Source organism: Aythya marila (genome assembly GCF_965140915.1).
Source record: "Aythya marila genome assembly, chromosome: 18".
NCBI classification, from domain to species: domain Eukaryota; kingdom Metazoa; phylum Chordata; class Aves; order Anseriformes; family Anatidae; genus Aythya; species Aythya marila.
This window is the reverse complement of record NC_139059.1, coordinates 2806250-2825559: the sequence shown is the minus strand read 5'-3', so window position 1 is coordinate 2825559 and position 19310 is coordinate 2806250. Positions and strand designations below refer to the sequence as shown.

At 62.4% G+C, this 19310-nt stretch overlaps 1 protein-coding gene across 4 annotated transcripts in view; it reads left to right on the top strand.

Annotated features, from left to right (window-relative positions):
- ARSG (arylsulfatase G) overlaps positions 1 to 19310 on the top strand; it is a 43977-nt gene that overhangs the window by 22407 nt on the left and 2260 nt on the right. For all 4 annotated transcript variants that reach the window (XM_082774640.1, XM_082774639.1, XM_082774638.1 and 1 more), the window contains 9 exons: positions 4728 to 5429; positions 5637 to 5824; positions 6702 to 6749; positions 6819 to 6933; positions 7149 to 7286; positions 9382 to 9554; positions 10118 to 10198; positions 13163 to 13271; positions 16999 to 17119. In XM_082774640.1, the coding sequence (XP_082630766.1) occupies positions 5236 to 5429; positions 5637 to 5824; positions 6702 to 6749; positions 6819 to 6933; positions 7149 to 7286; positions 9382 to 9554; positions 10118 to 10198; positions 13163 to 13271; positions 16999 to 17119 (1167 nt within the window). In that variant the 5' untranslated portion in view covers positions 4728 to 5235. The remainder of the gene's footprint in view (positions 1 to 4727; positions 5430 to 5636; positions 5825 to 6701; positions 6750 to 6818; positions 6934 to 7148; positions 7287 to 9381; positions 9555 to 10117; positions 10199 to 13162; positions 13272 to 16998; positions 17120 to 19310) is intronic.

Sequence of the window (19310 nt, the reverse complement as noted above, 5' to 3'; positions counted from 1 at the left end):
TGGGAGGGGTTAATGGGGGGGGTTAATGGGGGGTTGGAGGGGGATTATGGGGGGATTATGGGGGGGTTGGGGGGGATAAGAGGGGTTTGGGGGAGATAATAGGGGTTTGGAGGGGGTTTGGGGCGATATGGGGGGGGTTGGAGGGGGTTAATGGGGGCTTTGGGGGGATTAATGGGGGTTTGAGGGGATATGGAGGGGGTTATGGGGGGGTGTAGGAGGCTTAATGGGGGAGTTGAGGGGGGATAAGGGGGGTTTGGAGGGGGGTTAATGGGGGGTTAGGGGGGTTTGGAGGGGGTTAATGGGGTTTTGGGGGGATTAATGGGGGGTTTGAGGGGATATGGAGGGGGTTAATGGGGAGGTTGGGGGGCTTAATGGGGTTTGGAGGGGGTTAATGGGGGGTTTGGGGGGTTATGGGGGGTGTAGGAGGGGTTATGGGGGGTGTAGGAGGCTTAATGGGGGAGTTGAAGGGGGATAAGGGAGGTTTGGAGGGGGTTAATGGGGGGTTAGGGGGGTTTGGAATAGGTTAATGGGGGGCTAGGGGGGTTTGGAGGGGATATGGGGAGGATATGGGAGATTTGGGGGGGTTATGGGGGGCATGTGGGGGGGATATGGGGGCTTTGGGGGGGTTAATGGGGGTTATGGGGGGTTTGGAGGGGGGTAATGGGAGGGTGTGGGGGGGGTTGGGGGGTTAATGGGGGTTGGGGTGGATAGGGGGGTTATTGGGGCATTAAGGGGGGCTTTGGGGGTTAATGGGGGGTTGGGGGGGTTAATGGGGCATTAATGGGAGGTTTGGGGGGCTTAACGAGGGGGGTTGGGAGGAGATGGGGGATTTGGAGGGGGTTATGGGGCGTTGGAGGGGGTTAATGGGGGTTAAGGGGTGGGTCGTGGTGGGTTTTGGGGGGTCGTGGGGGTTAAAGGGTGGGGTTATGGGGGTTGGAGAGGGTTTAAGGGGGGCTTATAGGGGGTTTAGGGGGGTCGTAGGGGGTTTAAGAGGGAGTTATGTTGGGCTTGGGGGGGTTTAAGGGGGGTCGTGGGGAGTTAAATGGGGGGTTTAAGGGGGGGTATGAGCGGCACCTGCTGGGGTTTGCCATGGGAGTCAAACTGGGAGCGGGCGGCACGGACTGGGCCCCAGTGTGCCTGGGGGAGGAAGGGAATGGGGCACCGGGGGCACGGCACGGCAGCGGCTGCCTGCACCCAGCTGCGGGGCTGGGGCTCGAGCCATGGTGCAGCAGGGTTTCCCCGAATTTTCCTTCAGATCAGTAAAAAAATAAAAATAATAAAATTAGGATTCGTGTGCTGGGGGAACGGGGGATGTGGCGATGCCGGCTCCTAGCCCTGGGGAGATTGCCTGAGGTGAAACGTTCCTTGGGTTCCCAACCCAGCTGTGGAGCTGGTGCTTTGGGTTCGGCCGCAGTCCCTCCGGTTTTAACAATGGGAATTGCCAGCGGGGCCATACAGGTGCCTTCAGTGCGCAGCAGGGGCAAAATTCAGCAAACTTCGAACAAATCAGGCAAATAAGCTCTCGATTCCGCCGGATAACTTAGCCAAAGCAATTAACTTTGATTAATTCCTGCCGGCAATGCCTGTCCATCGGCCGCTGACCCCAGTGAGCCTCCATCCCCTCCCCACCTCATAATTCTTAGGGTGCCAGCGGCTCTGGGCCACCAGGAGAGGTTCGTGCCTCGGGGGGGGAAATCAGCACGCAGATATCTTTGGCACGAAAAGAACCCCACCACGAGGGTGATTTATCGGTGTTTCTTGTCAGTCCTTTTCATCTCCCTCTCTGCTTTCCCATTCCCCTCCCTGGTGCTCCCTAAGACGCGGCGAGGCTCCGGGGAGCTTCCCAATGCTTTCCCCCATCATTTGCCCTCCGATCCTGGGCTGATCCTGCCCTTTGATGGGCTCTGAGCTCCTCAGGAGCAGCGTGTGCAGCTCTGCAAAACAGCAGCAGAGAGCAAATGCCCTGGCCGTGGGCATAAATCAGGAGCTGAGCCACGAGGAGAAGGCAGCGCAGGGCCTTGGAGTTCATTTCTGCTGCTCGGCCCTGCCCCGCGTGTGCAATGTTTGCTCTGCAAAGCCCCAGCAGGGAGATGGGTGAAAAACATTCCCCCCGTCTCGGGACCTGGCAGAAATCCTAGTAAATCTGCAGAAGGATGTTGTTGTCAGCGCTGCTTCTTCTGGTAGGGGAACGGGTGTCAACTGTTCCAGCCCCAAAACCTTTTCCTGGAAGAAAGTCCCGGGTTCGGAGCAGCGGTACCGGGAATGGGGCCTCGCTGCCAAACGTGCTGGGAACGAGGAGGCAGGATCCCTGCACCCTCTGCCCTACATGGAAAGCTCACAAAGCACCTGCCGCCCTTTGCTGCGCTCAAATTAGAAATAAAGCCTGGGTTTCATTACTTTGGGAACAAAACAAGGATTTTTTTTTTCCCCCTGGCAGGAATGCGGCCGGGCATCCGTCCTCGTGCAGGGCTGGGGTTTGAGATTCTGCTCTCCTGCTGCTCCGCTCGCCAGGCAGGAGCAAAAAAGTGCAAGAATGCGAAAAATGTGAAAACGCCGGCGCTGGCCCCCAGATTTGGAAACCTCGGGTTAATGTGTAATAAGGAGGTGACGGATCTGTGCGGCGCGGGGCAGGGAGCTCGGCCGCTCGGGGTTAGGAGGTGCCGGTGGCATCCCCGGGCAGGGCAGGGTGCTGCCCTCGCCTGCCCGGACCCGCCAGCCCCCGAGGTGCCTTCTCCTATTCCTCCTCCTCTTCTCGGCGCAGGCTGCGGAGGCTTTTGGGGTTTTTCTCAACTGGTTCATCTGGTTCTGCCCTGTCCCCCCCCTGCTCTCCGCGAGCTGCACCGTCGGCCTCGCAGACCCACGATTTCACCGGGTTTTCGTCCTTATTCCCGGTTACGCAGTGCCCGGTGTGATGCCCGTGCATCCCCGGTGTGACGGCGGAGCCCACGCCGTGCTGGGGGATCTCCGAGCGGGTTATCGGGGCGGGGGAAGAGGCCTCAATTCCTGGGGGTAATTACGCACGAGGAGCTAATCGGGCTGCAGCCGGCGCGCAGCGTTTCCTGCTGACAACTGCTTAGCACGAGGCGAGGCGCCGTGTTCCCACCGTAGGCAGCCAGGGAGAATCTTTTCAGCGGCACGTTGGGTGTTTTTATTTTTATTTTTTTTGCAGAAAAACCCTGCCCTTTGTGAGCTCTGGCTGAGCATCGGGTGATGTGGTGCTGCGGGGCGAGCTGTGGTGGGGATGGGTGGCCCCATAATAAGTTGGGGACGGGGACAGGGACCCAGCGGCCCTGTTCCCTGCTGCCCACCCGCAGGCGGTGCTGGTACGGGTGCCCACAGCCATGGGCACATCCCGGTCCTGCACACGGGCACACAGAGGGCGATGCAAATCGCTCCTTGCTGGAATTTGGACCCGCTGCCGATTGTCCCGGCGTGGGCAGGGAGAGGAGGGCGAGAGGCACGGGCGCGTCCTGCTGCCTTCCCCCTCTCCCCTTCCAAATGGCTTCGAGGAGCGGAGATCGAGAGGTTCCGCCTGACGCTGCTGCAGCAACGGAGGCCCCGGCTGACTTCCCGTGTAAATTAGAGAGAAGAGAGCGTCCTTTGAGAGCAGCTCTGATTGTTTTCCTTAGCCCTGTCACGCCGGCGTTACCTCCCCAAAGCAAACAGCCGGCCCTGCCAAGCTCCGGGCTGCTTCTCGCTATCTGGATGCTCGGGGCGGCGGCGGGGTGGCGGGTGGTGCTGCGCCCTATCGCCCCGGCCAGAAGCAGCCCAGGAGCCCTCGGGTCAGCCTCCGAGCAGCTGGGTTCCTTTTTCATATTTGCATTAAAAAAAAAAATAAAACCAAAACGTGACCTTGCCCGTGCCTTTTCCACGGGGAGCGCGCGGGCTTAATTTCTCTCGAGGATGGGGTTTTGTGGGGTGGTGGGGAGGGGAATGGTTTGAGGCCAGCCCCGGCACAGGATGGGGTCAGGGCTGCTGGGGCTCACTTTGGGGAGCTGCTGGACACCGGTGGAGGTGCCAGAGGGTTGAATTACACAGCGTGGCTTCCTGACAAGGCTGCGGCCGGCCGGGCTCAGCACGGCTCAGCCGGGATGCTTACGTGGAGCTCAGCCGAATTTCAGGCTTGTTCCTCGCCCCCCTGAACCTCTTGGAGACCCCCCTGGTCCTCCTGCCCCATCACCGCGTCCCCCAGCCCTTTGTGTGCTGAAGCAGAGCTCCAGGGTGGGTTTTCCCCTGCCACTGCTGTGCGGGAGCCCCTCTGGCAGCTCATCCCGGATCAGCGCCCTGCTGTGCTGCGGAGCTGGCAGCCCCCGGCTTTTAAGATGCGCATGGCAAACCCAGAAATAAATAATTTTGCCAGCTACAAAACTCCTGGCCTAAAGGTGGGGCTCATCCTGTCCCCTCTCCTGCCTCCTGTCACATCACCCTTTGGTTTGTGGCCATCCCCTTCCCTCCTCGCCCTCCTGGCTTATCTCCGTGGCTCTTGTCCTGCTTGGCCGCGCGTCCCTGGGGCGCGTTCCTGTGCCCGTGCAGGGCTCGGCGTGGTTTTGGCAAACCTCAGCAGCTTCACCTCGCTTTGGCTGTAGCTCTGTGCGCAGGAGGTTGGCTTTTGTGGCCACGTCTCCGCTGTCACTTTGGGATGTTCGCTCTCGGTGCCTCTTTACCACCTGTGGCCAAGTCCAGGGGGCTCCTGCAGGTGCTGACGGCTCCGCGTGTCTTTGGCACAGGCGATCTCCTGGTGGTGGCTCCTGGATGATGCCAAGGACAGTGTGACAGTCATCGGGACAGCCACAGCAGTTCTTTGTCCACTTCGGGGAGCCGAGGACGTGTTCTGCTGCCAGCTCCACATGTTAACGTTGCAGAGAAGGAGCCGCTCATCAGACACAAACGTCGCCCCGACAGGAGCTGCTGCACGAACCGAGCGCGCTTCTGGAGAGAAAACTCACAATTTGGTTTTGCGCTTAATTAGATATTTACCGGGAAGCAGAGCAAGCTAAAAATAGGGCGACAGTGACTTCAAAGAGACTGCCTGACTTCGAAGAACGACACCTCCGCCAGCGCTGGCTTTAGGAATATCAGCTGTGCCTGCAGGCGAGATGGAGCAGGCGTTTCGGCCGGCCCTGTAGGCGAGGCAGCGAAGCAGCGACCTGGCAAAGGAGGAGTGCCTGGAGAGGGGACATCGGAATCAGGGCGAGGGACAGCAGCGAGCAGGGTCACATCACGCCAGGTGGCACCATGGGGACCCCGTCCCCGTTGGCCGTGCTGCTGCTGGCTGTGCTGGTGGCACTCCGCGCTCCCCCCGCGGCGCAGGGGCGGCCCAGCTTCATGGTCATCCTGGCGGATGATCTGGGCTGGGGGGACCTTGGGGCCAACTGGGCCCAGACGAAGGAGACGCCTAATTTGGATGAGCTGGCTGCCCAAGGGACCAGGTAACGGCTGGGCCCCCTCCCTGGTGCGAAATGAGCATCTTTGGGTGCTCTGCCCTGCTGCGAAAGAGGGTTTTGCTCCCAGCAGGGGATCGGTGATGTAGTTCTGGAGAGCCCGGCACCCTGCGCAGCAGATCCCTGCACAGGGGAGGCACAGGGCAGCACCACCCCGTGCAGATCTCGCCAGCCCGGGCTCTGTTCCTTCTCCAGGTTCGTGGATTTCCACTCGGCCGCCTCCACCTGCTCCCCATCCCGTGCCTCGCTGCTCACGGGGCGCCTCGGGGCGCGCAACGGGGTGACCCACAACTTCGCCATCACCTCGCTGGGCGGCCTGCCCCTCAACGAGACCACGCTGGCAGAGGTGCTGCGGGCAGCGGGGTACAGCACGGGGGCGATAGGTAAGGCTGGGGGAGGCACTGGCCGGGGTGAAGGTGCCCAGGATGAAGGTGTCCCCCACGGAGGAGGTGCAGCGGGTAGCTGGCAGCAAAAAGAAAGCCTAAAGGATGAGCGGGAGGGATTCTGCGCTTCCCCCTCTCCTCCCTGCAATCCCCAGATTTCGTATTCAAGCGTAAGACGCAGCCTGAAATTTGGGCCTTGCCCCAGTTTCCAGTCGAAGCCGCGCTTGCTTAACCCTACCCTGGAAATGCTGAATTGTTCATAGGAAACGTGAGGGCGCCGAGCAGCTCTGCCCGCGCACGCCCCGCGGGGTGTGATGCTGGGCGTGATGCTGGGTGGGACACAGCGTCCCCTGGCAGCACTGGGATGGGATTTTTGATGCTGCTGGTCCGTGACATTGGGCCCCTACAGCACGCTCCACCCCGTGTGCAAGCACCAAGCCCTTTGCTCCCCCCGATCGCATGTGTTGGGGCTGCACTGGCACAGAAACCCTTCCTTTCCCTTCTCCCGCTCCGTTTTTGCTGTTCCCCCTCTCCTATCATCATGCTCGGTGTGAGCAAGCCTCGGGACGTGGAGGACCCGAGGACGAAGCTGGATCTTTGGCCTAGGTTAGGAAGTTGTCTCCTCCAAACGCGGAGGCCCCAAAGAGCCTTTTAAGGCTGGAGACGGCCGGTCTGCACGGACACGAGATACCTTCGGCATTTTTTCTGGCTTTCTGCAAAAAAGGCATGCTGGAAATGGGGCCAGCACAAACAAGTGGCCTTTCTCGCTGCTAGATTAAAACCTCCTGCGCTGCGCCTTGCGGGCAGTCGCTTGTGACGGCAGCGCCTGGAGCCGAGTTAACCTCTGAGATGATTTTTTTTTAATTTTATTTTGCAGGCAAATGGCACCTGGGGCACCACGGCCGCCACCACCCCACGTCCCGAGGTAAGGACGCATCCGAGCCGAGCGCCCCGCGTTCGCCAGGCTCCCGCTGACCCCCTCCTTGCCCCACAGGCTTCGACTATTATTTTGGGATCCCCTACAGCAACGACATGGGCTGCACGGACAACCCTGGCTACAACGTGCCGCCCTGCCCGCCCTGCCCGCGGCACGGCGCCGCCACCACCAGGTACGGCTCCAGGCACAGCACCACGAGGTGGGATTTGGGATTTGCAGCCCCAGCCCCTCACCCTGCTCCTTGCTGCCCTGCTTTTGCTCCCTGGAAATGCCCCGGGGAGGCGAAATGTGGGGTGAGGGGCAGCGAGCACCCTGTGCCGCGGGGATATCAGCGTGCTGCTGGTCCCCTCTGCGGTGCGAGCGGCACGGGGCGCCTTCTTCCCACAGCCCCGGCGACAAGGAGTGCTACAGGGACGTGGCCCTTCCTCTCTTCGAGAACCTCACCATCATCCAGCAGCCCGTCAACCTCAGCAGCCTGACGGAGCGCTATGCAGAGGCGGCGGCACGCTTCGTCCAGCGGGCAAGGTGAGGGTGCCACACACTGTCCCCATCCCCATCCCTGTTCCTGTCCCTGTTCCCGTCCCCATGCCAGCCTCTGGGTCTCTGCAAGCGCTTTGTGCTCGTTCTGGGGTCCCTGGGGATCACCAAGCTTTGTGGGCGACCTCCCGCAGTGGTGCGGGGCCGTGCGGAGTCCAGGCTTGCAGATCCCCAAGGTGCAGAGCAGATCCTTGGAGACGACAGCCCCCGAGCCCTGCTGACGGGTTTGGTAATGCTGATCCCTATTAGCTGAGGATTAGGAGCTGTGACTTTGCAAAACGCCTTCCTGCAGCGCCCTGCGAGGCCGGCTCGGGGATGGTGCCCGCTGCCCGGCCCCAACCTGGGGGCTGCGTGTGCAGGGGTGCAAAAAAAAAAGGCTCTGGGCTGTAATGGGGGCAAAGGGATGGGAGAAACGGGGGGAGGACTGCCAGGAAAGGGCTGTGTCAGCGCCCTGGATAAATCTGGAGCTGTTTTGGGGTTATCTGAGTTTATGGAGAACAGGATTAAACAGGTGCCTGCCTTTCCTCTCCCTCTCTTTGATGGCTTGCTTCAGTTTTCCTCTGCCTGACTCACTCGTTATGGGGCAATGAAAAGAACACAGAATTTGTCATCTCGGTGTTTTTTTAACCAGCCGTGTCAAGGTTGAGCAATTCAGTGAGATTTAGCTCTGCCCGGGACACTTCGAGCACAGCAAACACGGGAGCAAAAGCCAAGGACGTCGGTCTTAAGTTATTGATTAAATGTTTGCTCCGTTTTCGGGAGGGAGAGGGGCCGAATGAGGAATGCGAGAGGCAAACGGGGTTCCCAGCTGAGTGCCAGGGTAAGGGCAGTGCTCTCCGGAGCCCTGCAGATTGTTTTCCACGGCTCTGCGTGCCAGCCTGCTCACGCCACCCCACTCGAAGGGGCCGGGAGGAGCTCCCCGTGTTTGCAGAGCCCTTCGGGGCTCCAGGCGCAAGCCGGGCGGTGCCGTGCCCCAGGTGGTGGCAGGACCAAGGGGCCCTGCCCCAGCACGGGCCTCGTGCAGAAATTTCTGCTGATAAGAAGTCACGGGGACGCAGGGGATGTTCCCGCACCGAGTGGTGGCCCCAACAAAGGTGACGTGAATGGGGCAAAGGAAGGAAAACAAGGTCAGGGAGACCCCAAAAGCTGCCCCCGGCCGCGGGCACGGGTTGGGGCGCGCAGCCACGCAGGCACGTCCCCGGGATCCGGCCCCTCCCCGCCGCCCGCCATCCCACCCTTCCCCTCCGAGGTCCCTGAGGAAGAGCGGCCTCGTCGGAGCAGATAAATATAGCCGTAAACAAGCAAACAGGACGTGTCCTCTGATGATTTAAAAGCAAACAGGCAGCGGGGCAGCGCGCGGTGAGCGGGACGTTGCCGCGAACGTGCCTCGCTCCCTGTCCAGGGCTGGGCTGCGGCATCGGGGTCGTCCTTGTGCTGCTCGTCCTCCTCTGAAATAACTTCCCGGAGCAGCAGGGGATGAGCACAGCGTGCCGGGGGGGGAGTAAAATGCCAAAACGGGCCCCGGGAGAGAGGGGAGGAAGAAGGATGCGAGGGGCGCGTCGATGCGGGGCGTTCTGCTCCCGGCTGGGAGCCGTGGGATGCGGGGGGCCGGAGGAAGGGGCGAGCCCGTCCCGAACGTGAGCTCCTCGGGGAAGGACAGCCCTGGCACCCGTGGGGGCAGGAAGGGAAGGAAGCAGTGGCAGGGAGGTTTCAGCAGGAGCGGGGAAGAAGTGACTCACGGGGGGAAGCTGCACGTTCATCCTGGAGCTTCCTCCCAGCGGCGGTGCCGGGGCAGGTGCGGGCACACGAAGGTGCCCCCCGGGGACGTGCCCTGCCTGGTGGGGGACAAACCACAGCCCCCCCCCACCTGCCTGTCCAAAAGCAGGAGCAATCCTGCTTTCCTTCCAACACTTCTTTGAGGTTTTGGGACCAAGCATCCTGTGGGGCGGGCGGGTTTGCAGCCATCTGGTTTGGGAAGGGTCACAGCTCCCTGTCCCCAGCAGTGTCACCACCGCGGTGACCTCCTGCACCGTCCTCCCCTTCCCCTCTCCCCAACCTAAATTTGCTCCCCTGTTCCCTGCAGTGACAGCGGGCGCCCCTTCTTCCTCTACGTGGCTCTGGCCCACATGCACGTGCCCCTGGAGGTGAGCGTGCCGCCGGGCAGCGACGTCTACGGAGCCGCCCTGCGCGAGATGGACGCCTTGGTGGGGCGGCTGCGGCACCTCGCCGGCCCCGACACGCTGCTGTGGTTCACAGGTAACGCAGCAGGACCTCCCGTGGCAGCGGGGTGACAGCTCTGTGACAACCCTGGCCATGCAGGGGTGATGGTCCCAGTGTTTTTCCCCAGCCCTCGGTGCTCCGTGCCCGGGGGATGGAGGAACCGGGGCTGCCACCGCTGGGGATGCGGCTCCCAGCCCAGCTCAGCCGGTGCTCAGCCCCACCACCCACCTCGGCCACAGCCCTGCCTAATTAAAGCTCAAATCCTTGCTCGTTAAGAAGCCCAAATCCGCTCAGGCTGGGCAGCCTCCCTAATGAGGACGCCCTGCTCCTGGCACAGGATCTGCTCGTTAATGCCTGGAGCCGGCGGCAGCCGCCTTGTGCCCCACTCCAGCCGCTCACCTGGGGCGTGGGCAGCCCCCAGGAACGAGCCCTGCCCCTAAATAAACCTTTAGGGACAAAACCAACTCTGCTGGCTGGGTCCTGTGCTGCTCTTGGTGTTGTAGGGCAGCCCCAAGGGGATGGGAAGGGGCCGTGGGGACCTTGCTTGTGCCCCAGAGCAGAGGTGCCCCCGCTCATGGGGACGTTGCTTTCTCTTGCAGGTGACAATGGCCCTTGGGCGCAGAAGTGCGAGCTGGCAGGACGGCTGGGGCCCTTGGTGGGGGTCTGGCAGAGGACACGAGGTGACCTTATAGTGGGGGGGGGCTCCCCGAACCCGGGGGTGCGCGGGGGCTGCTGCCAGGAGCCCTCCTCTGCCCCCAGCACCCAGCGGGGAGCGCTGCTCTGCCCCTGCCTTTGGGGCAGCCGTGGGTTGGGTTGCCTTGAAGGCTTCTCCAAATGTTCCTTGTCATTAAAATAGACGCAGCAAAGTCTATTTTCCCCTCAAATTATCTCTGGGTGGGATCGGAGCCCCCCAGGTCCCTGTTACCCCGTTGCAAGCCCAGGGGGAGCGGCTGCTGCTTTCAGCCCCTTGGTGCAGCAGCTCCTGGGGTGCCACGCTCCTGGAGAGAGCTGAGGGGCACTGGGGGACACTGGGGAGGACTGGGGGGCACTGGGGAACACTGGGGGGCCCCGTGGGCAATGGGGAAGGTGAGCTCCTGCCCTTCATCTGCTCAGGTCCCGATGCCCTCACAGCCCCTGCCCGGGGCCCTTGAGCCCAGCCCGGCGGGACTTTTTATTTTCTTTCTCTCCAACTTTTTTTTTTTTTTTATTATTATTATATTTTTTTCCCCTCCTTTTTCCGGCCAAGCCATCTGGTTGGTGGGTTTCTTTCGGCCGGAGCGGCCAGAAGCATGCATGAGTCAGGCGCTTCCCACTTCTGCTTGTGTTACGCGCCGTAAGCACGGCTCGGGGTCAGCACAAGGGGGGGGGACACGAGGGGGAAGGGGACACGGGGACAGCGCCGCTCCCCCCCTCCTCCTCCTCCTGACACCCACCCGGCAGAGGAAGCCGAAGCTGATCCCACACGAGCCTGGCTGTGGGGCTGCCCCCTGGAGCTCCCCCCCTGCTCCCATTCCCGTTCCCGGTGCCGTGGGGGTGCTGCGGCAGGAATCCCGAATCCTAAACCTTCCTTTTCTGGGTAAACAAACCCCGCCGCCGACCTGGGTTGCTCTTGAGCAACCGAGGGTCACAAGCTCCCGGCGCACATGGTCGGGAACAAACCTCCAGCAGCACGGCCCCTTTCCAGCAGCTCGCTGCCCACACGCAGCCCTGCGAAAACAACCCCAAAAAGCTCCTCCCGGGCTGCCGGCTCTCCAGGAGCTGCCTCTAAAACCCCAGGGACTTCCAAGCCTTCCCCCCTCCTGCTGTTGTGGGATCAGGGAGCTGCCAAGTTCTCCCCCGGGCACCGTGCCCGTGGGAGGCTCGGGGGTCCCGGCCGGGGGGCATCTCCCCCTTCCCAGCTCCCCGGGGACAGGGAGGAAGGGGAGGTGCTGCTGCGCGGGATTATATAGGTTTCGCATGGCTTGGCGTTTCCTTTTAGGGTCCAACCCAAATTCCAGGAATGTTTTCCACCGATTTCGGTGGTCACTGCCGTCAGCCCGCGCCCATGGAGAGCAGCAGCCCCGCGTGCTGGGCCCCCCTCTCCGAGGCGAGGGCTGCACGGGGGGAGCTTCCCCTCCTCTCCCCAGGAGCCCCCGGCCCTCTTGGGAAGCCCAGCTCCCATCCCCTGGCCCCAAACACCCCGAAAAGGGGAATCAGAGGGACACGTGTGTTTTGGGGGGTCGGCTGGGGGTGTTATGGGACGGGTCTGGAAGGCTCCGGCCCCGTTGTGCCCCCGCCGGGGAGCAGGGCCGCGGCGCTTCTTGTCCCTGCGTGGAAAGCTCAGCTCTTTCCTGGAAAGCTGCGGCCTCCCTGGGCTTGCATCATCCCGAGAGAAATCCCTGCCTGGCTTTGGGGCGTTGCAGCCCCGATGCAACCAGGAGTGGCACCGTCAGCTCGTGCACGGGCAGCTCGGGCTTCCCTCGGCTGCTCCATCCACGGATGGACGGGCGGACAGACGGACAGACAGCCCCGCTCCTCCTGCCCTTGGGGTGCTGGGCTGTGCAGAAACCCCTCGAAAAGCCAACGCGGTGCTGCGAGGACTGTTTAATACCCGAGCAGAGGCACCAGCAGGCTGATGTTATAACTGGGATCGTTCCTGATGGCATCAGAGAGCGCCGTGCCGCAGCTGCACGCGATGTGCTGGGTGCGGCTGCGGTCGGGGTGCACGGGGCATCCCAAAAACAGCCCCCGAGCAGCCAGCAGGGCTGGGGCTGGTGGTGCAGGAGGAGCAGGACCAGGAGGAGCAGGAGGAGCAGGAGGATCCCCTCTCTCTTGGCTCTGCCGGAGGAAATGGCTCCGGGTGCGCGCCGTTGCCATGTGCACGCTGAAAGCCGGGCAGACAAAGGGCTTGGGAAGTTGGTGCCGTGAATGGGGCCGGGAGTTTCCCTCTGCCCCAGTCCCAGTCCCTTCCCCCATGGCTGCTTGGGGACTTTTGTGGCACTGCTCAGCCCCCCCCGTTTTGTTGCTCAGCCCCCCGTTTCCACCCTCAGCCCCCATCTGGGTGCAGGCAGGGGCTGGGCGACTTCCCCACGTTCCCCCTTCCCAAACCCCGTGCAGAGCGGGGCCCCTGGGCTGTGGCAGGGAACGAGCGGAGGGGTTAAGGTGAGTCAGGCGGCAGGAGGGAGCTGCCTGTTATCAGCAGGAATGTATTTGTAATGAAGCCGGGGCAGCTGCTGGAGCTTTATCTGCCCGAGGGCGCTGTGCACTTGGTGCCGCTCGCAGCCCCGCACCCTCTGCACCAGGAGGGAGCCCCTGGGCGAAATTCCTGCGTCTCCTGCCCGCTCCGTGCCACCGAGGGGGCTCAGCTCCTGCTGGATGTTAGTGCTCAGCTGCCTCTCTCATCACTCACCGGAGCAGGCGAGAAACAAAAGGCAGTGCCAAACCAAGCCCCCTTTCCCCTCTCTCCTTGTTTCTTGTAAAAAACCCTACAAAATTCTTCTCCCTCCCCTGACCCAGCTCCAAAACCCAGCAAAACCTTCCCCCGTTAGGGTCACCTAACAGCCCAGCGGGTCCCTTTCCATGGGCACCTCTGGGCTTGGGGTTTTTCCCCCTGCTGCAAAGCTCCTGCACAGCCGGGTGCTGAGCGCGGCCGCTTTCTCCTGCAGGTGGGAGCCCGGCCAAGCAGACGACGTGGGAAGGAGGCCACCGCGTCCCAGCGCTGGTGTATTGGCCTGGCCGTGTCCCCGCTGCACGCAGCAGCCGTGCCATGCTGAGGTAGGGGCTGGCTCTGGGTTTGGGGTGGCCTCTGCCTGCACCCCACTGCCCGTGTGGGCAAGGCGTGCGCCTGCCATCCCCGCGAGGCCACGCTGGAGGTGACACCTCCAACCCCAAGGGGATGGCTGGGATGGCAGCAGCAGGATCAGTGCCCTGCTTGGGCATCACCTGCGCTGTGGTGCCGTGCTTGTGTCCCGTCCCAAAAGACTCCAAGGCTCGGAAGCCCGTTTTGTGGGGCCGCTGGCTCCGTGCTAGCAGCTGCCGGGCTCGGTGCGCCTCTTCCCCACGGTGGCCGAGCGCCTCCCGGTAATTAAAAGCTGCCGATGTTCCCTGAACCCAGCCAGAAGCAGGCTTCGGCTTTGTGGGCTGCGAATGGCTTTCTGTGGGGGAGGGCTGTGGGGACGGCTGGCCTGGGGGGGCGGCTTCTGATCAGAGCAGGATGCGGCCGGGCTCTGAGGTTGCCCTGGCTGCTGCTGCTGGGCTGGGAGCCGAGGGGACGGCCCGGGGCTGTGGCACCCGGGGATGGCATCGGGGGCCCCTCCGTGCAGCAAACAGAGCTCTGGGAGCTGGATTTTGGCAAGGGCAATGTTCAAACCACCCGCTGGAGCACTGATGTGTTGCCGAGGGAGCAAGGTGCGTGGTACCAGGCACCCCTGGGGTTTCATTTGCAAACCTTTTCCCTGTTCCCTGTCCCCTCTCCAGCCCCCTCACCCCGTGCGCCCTGCACCGCAGCAGCCGCGGGGTCCCGGTTCTCTCCCTCGCCCTTATCTCCTGCCTTTCCAGCCCAGCAGGTTGGGCAGCTGTAAAGGCACAACGCTGCCAGCAGCACGGCCCTGCTGCGTGCCAGGCGCTCACGGAGGGGCCGTGCAGCTCCCCAGGAGTTTCCTCATTTTCCTTTTTCTCACTATTTCGAAGGCAAAGCTGCGATCCCTGGGCTGCTGTGACCCGGGGGCTGCCCTGCCAAGCGCCCTGGCTGCGGGGCCGGGTGGTTTCCAGCCGCGTGCGCTCCCCGTGCCGCGCGGCCGCCGGTCACCTCGGCGCTGACGTCCCTGCAGCTGGGCTCGGTCCCACCTCGGGGCTCCTCCGGTAAACACAGCCCTAAACACAGCCCGGCCTTGCCAAAGCTGCTGGCCCAGCTGCACGCCTTTGCTTATTCAGAAATGCCTACGGGAGATTGGAGCCTGCCCGCCTCAGACGCGGAAATTCAAAGTCAACAAACCCCGAGGAGGTTTCGTAAAGTTCAGGCGTGTGACACGGAGCAACAAAAGGCAGGAGGCTGCCAGCCGGGCGCTGCTGGCACGGCCCCAGCCCAGGAGTTCCTGGCAGCAGCAGCCTGGGGCCGTGCGGTCCCTGGTGTTTTGAGGGTCCTGGGGGACACCCAAGCCCCTGGTGCTGGCTGTGGAGTTGTCCTGAGGGCACCAACGGGATGGGTTTCCCACCCGAAATGCTTCTGAGCCAGGCAGGTTGGTTCATTGGTGTCCTCACGTCCTCCCCGTCCCACTCAAGCCGTGAAGAGCCGGTTCCTGAAGGTCTCCAAAAGAGTTGGAGGCTTTCTCAGCCCTCGTTGGGCCTGCAGGCTGGCACGGTGAAGGGAGAGGAGCTGACGTCCCCGAGCAGCCGCGGGGCGAGGCGGTGGCGGTGCCGTGTCACCGGGCACGGGGCGGCTGCTTGCTGCCCAAATAACGCGGTGGAAAGCTTCACCTCCCCGACGGGGAGAGCTGAGAGCTGCAGAAAGCATTAAAGGTGTGCAGTGGGGCTGGGAAACCTCTGCTGGGAAGGGCACAGGGGCAGGCATTACCTGCCTGCTCGGCGTCCTTCTGCCCCAGGTCATGAAAACGCTGGCAGCGTTTTGCAGCCTGCCCCAGGACGAAAATCCCCCAGCCACGTCTGCACCCTGCCTGTGGACAGGGGTCCCTGGGGTCCCTGCCCATGCCCTCCTTGAGCTCCTTCCCCCCAGGGGTTTGTGGCCAGGCCGTGCATGGCCTCACCTCGTTTACCCCCAACTTCGTTACCTCCCCTGTGTGGGGTGAGCGTGGCCGGGGTGCTGCGCCCTGCCCCGCGCCTGCACAGACCTGCAGCCGCTTGGCGCGCCCTGCATGGAGCTGCCTCGTCGGCTCTTCTTAATTACGTTTAATTGCCCGAGCTTCCTGCCGTGCCCAAGCTGGGTGCTGAAGAAATAGGTCAGTGGGGTGGCCAAGGAGGAAAGCGCAGAGCCCCGGGGCCAGCAGGGCTGGGGCTGCTGCAGGTGGGGGACCCGGATCTCAGCCTGAGGCTTTCGGGGCTGATTTTTAGCCCCGTCCTCTGCACCCCTCGGAGCTGAGCCCTTGCTAAGGGCCTCTGAGCAGCTGAAAACGCGTGGCTTCATCTCCGTTTGTTGCTTGGAGCCTTGGACCTGTCTCACACCGCCCCAGCTTTCCCCTTTCTGCTTTGCTGTGATGGTTCCCGGGGTGCCCAGCTGCTGTTTCGGGGTACCTGTGCCCAGAATGGGTACAGAGGCACCGTGTTGGGGCCGGATCTTGCGGGATGTGCCCCGGGCAGTGCCGTGGGGCAGCCCCACGGGGAGCTCAGCGGCTCCTGCAGGGATGCGCCCAGCTCCCAGCGGGGAGCCAGAGGTTTTCGGCGCCTCCTGGCCGCTCGGGCCGTCTCCATGAGAGCCGCGTAGCCGGGGCTGCCTTTCAGCTCTCCTCAGCATTGTTTGTTCTTATTTGTCCTCTCGGTCTCTTAGCAGCTAAATTAAAACTCATTGAATGGGAGAAACAGGGGCCCTAAAGTCCCGGGCTGTTTTCTCTCTCTGCTCACGCAACCGGGCAGCAGCAGCTGAGGGGCCCCGATCCCGCAGCGCGGCCGCTGCTGCACCCCGAGGTGCCAGAACCAGGGGGTGCTGAGATCCCGGAGCTTTTGGCAGGGTGCGGGGTGTGAGTGTCCCCCCATCCGAGCCACCTGCCAGGAGCAGGCAGTGCTGCGATGTCTCTTGGAGAGGGAGGGATGTGACACTTGTGCCACGCAGCAGGCACGGCTCCGCTCGACCCCTGGCCCTTCCTGAGCCTCCAGGGAAGGGAGTGTGGGGAATCGCTGCCTCTGGGGTCTGGCCCCAGGCCACAACTCGCAGGCAGAAGGCACCAACGTGAGGCTCTCGCCCTCTGTGTCCCCGAGGAGCCCGCTGGAGGTGGCAGGACCCCGGGTCACCCGCGCCCTGCGCACGGGGAGCAGCCGGGACCCAGCCCCGAGGGCTCTTCTGTGGCTGAGGCCCCTGAGAAGAGAGGATCCTGGTGGAATTGCTGACAGGCGTTTTGGTAGGAGCGCACAAAATAGCAGCGCTCTCATTTTCCATTCTGGCTCCTATGGCTCGTGCTGCGCGATGCAAAAGCGAGACCACATTTTCCTGGGGCTGCGGGAGCCGCTGGGGTTGGCGCCGAAAGTCCCTGCGCTTGCACTTTCTGCCGGGGGGTGACCCGGTGCCTTCCCCGCGTGCCCGGCCACGCTGTGCTGGGGGGACAGCGGGGTGGGGGCTGCCCAGTGCCCACCGTGCCCCAGAACCTGCGGGTGCAGCAGTGGCAGCACTTGGGGAACCCCCTGTGCCATGCCTGAGGTGGTCACAGCATCGCTGGGTCATTGGGAAGCAGCCAGGGACCCCCCCGGGCAAGGGGCTGCAGGGTGCAGGTGGGGCTGGGGGGGCTGCTCGGGGCGCTCGGCTCCGTGCTCGGCTGAAACCTGCCTCTTTCCCCAGCACCCTGGACATCTTCCCCACGCTGGTGGCCCTGGCTGGAGCGACGCTTCCCCCAAACCGGCGTTTTGACGGCTTGGACGTGTCCCCGGTTCTCTTTGGGCAGTCGGACGTGGGGCACGAGGTAAGGCAGGGCCCCTTTCTGCTGACGGCCCCCTCCCGAGCTGCCTCGGAGCTGGAGGGGAGGTGGGCAGAGAGGGGATGGGATCGGAAGGGCTCGGGGCCGGAGCACGCAGCCCCGTGGGAGCACCGGCCCCGCTGGCTGCGTGCCCGCACCTCCGGCGGCCCCGCCGAGCGCAGCGTGGTTCTGCTCCTTCCTGGTCACAGGAGGTGCACAGGCGTGGGAAACAAAAGATCCCCAGGGCTCAGACCTAGCTGTATCTGCTTTATTTATCTTGACAGATAGAGACATAATTAAGCGCTTCTTCTCCGAGCTCCTTGGCTCGGAAACGTGCCCGTTATTGATGTTCGAGTGGGGCAGCCAGCCCCGTGTCCTGCAGCTCCCCACCCATGCAACAATAGGAGCTGTTGACAGCTCCTTTAAGCATGAAAAACGCAGCTAGGAGAACAAGGAGCATGGCGGTGCGTTTTTCTCAGAGTTTCACAAGATCTTTGCTGAACCAAAAAAACAAAAAAAAAAAAGGCAGCTCTAAAAGCAGTCCCACAGATCCAGCCCGATTTCGCTTTTCAAGTCCGCCCTCCTGCGAGCACCGCAAGCCAGCTCCCAGCAGGGATCCTGGATCTGCTTCCCGTGTCCATCAGGGTTTTGGTATTTAGTTCGTATTTACGGAACCCTCCACTGAACCGTGAGATAAACTGGGGAAGAGGATGGGACACGGCCAGCGTGCGCTCCAGCTGCTCTTTGGGATGATTAACCCTCTTCTTGCGTGCTTGTGGTGCTGGAGAGGGGGACTGGTGCTCGGCAGCTTTGGCATCAGCACGTGGTGCGGGGCTGGGGAGGGCTCAGGTTCCTTCCTACATGCTTTGGGACGAGGAATCAACTCCCCAAACTGGGGCTGAGTCCCCAGCTGCTGCCTTTTTGGGGGCACTTTCGCTGCCATGGGGTGCAAGCAGCAGCGAATGAACCCCTGTGGTTGTGACCTGCAGCCCTGGGCGCCGCGTCCCTGGAGGTCACCGTTGGGTTGTCCCCACCCGTCCCCAATTCCCTGGGGACCCCCAGCCCCAGGCTGTGTGTGACGGGGTGGCTCTCGGCACGGCGAGCATGGCCCCGCTCCCTCCCCGCGCGGCACCTTTCATCAGCGAGCGGCTGATGGCAAAACCACCTCGGCTGTCGCCGGGTTTTCCTTGACACAAATCCTGCCGGAGAGGTTCCTTTTCTCGCCCCGCCGCCCGACGGCCGCACGCCGCTGACAGCTGCTTTTCTCCTTGGGGCTGGCGCGAGGCTGCGGCCCCGTAACCTTGCTGACGTCCCGGCCCCGGCACAACCTGTGACGGTGCTGGGCCGGGGCCAAGGTCCTGTTTTGAGCAAAGGCTATTTACAGTAAAAATAAACACATCCTACGAAACGCATCAAGGGTACGAGCGGCTGACAAATACGCTCTTTCCATGAGCTTAATGTCAGAGGGGTGTGCTCCTCCTCCCCACGCACTCGCCGGCTTACGAAAACAGCCCGGAGCTGGGAGTTCAGATGGAGGGTTCGCTGAGGAGAAGGGTGCTTTGTTGTTTTTTTTTTTTCTTTTCTTTTCTTTTCTTTTCTTTTTTTTTGTTCTTTAATAACAAAGTCACAGGTTGCGGACCTGAGAACGCTTCTTGAAAGGGCTCAATCGAAACAAGCTCCTCACTTCTGCGGTGAATGGGAACGGATTTTCTTAGCGTGGGGGTTTACGAGGTGCGTTTAGGAACGAGCCCCTTGTTGTTTCGGTGCCTCTGGAGCCAGGCAGCAGCATCCGAGCCGTGCTGCTCAGGTTAAAGGGTGCAGGCACAGCCGAGCTCTGAGGCTGGAAGCAGACAAACGGGTTGAATTCCTGCTATTTTGGCTTCGTGGGCCCTTAAATAATTACCGAGTGCTGCTTTGCAGCTGCTTGGTTCCGGCTGAGGGTGCCAGCATAACCTGCAGCACGCATTTCCTCCTCGCAGCACGCTCACGCTGTGACCTCTCCCAGCTCACACCCGAGCCTCCCACATGCAACTTTTCATTTTTTTTTTCTGTAAAATACGTTTTTTAAACCAAATTCCAGATGGTGATTATTTATTTTTTTTAATCCTGCAACTGAAGGCAATGGGGGAAGCCGGGAGCACCTGGAGGTCCCCCCGGATCCCGGTGTTTTGGGGGAGCGATGGGTGGCAGCCACGAG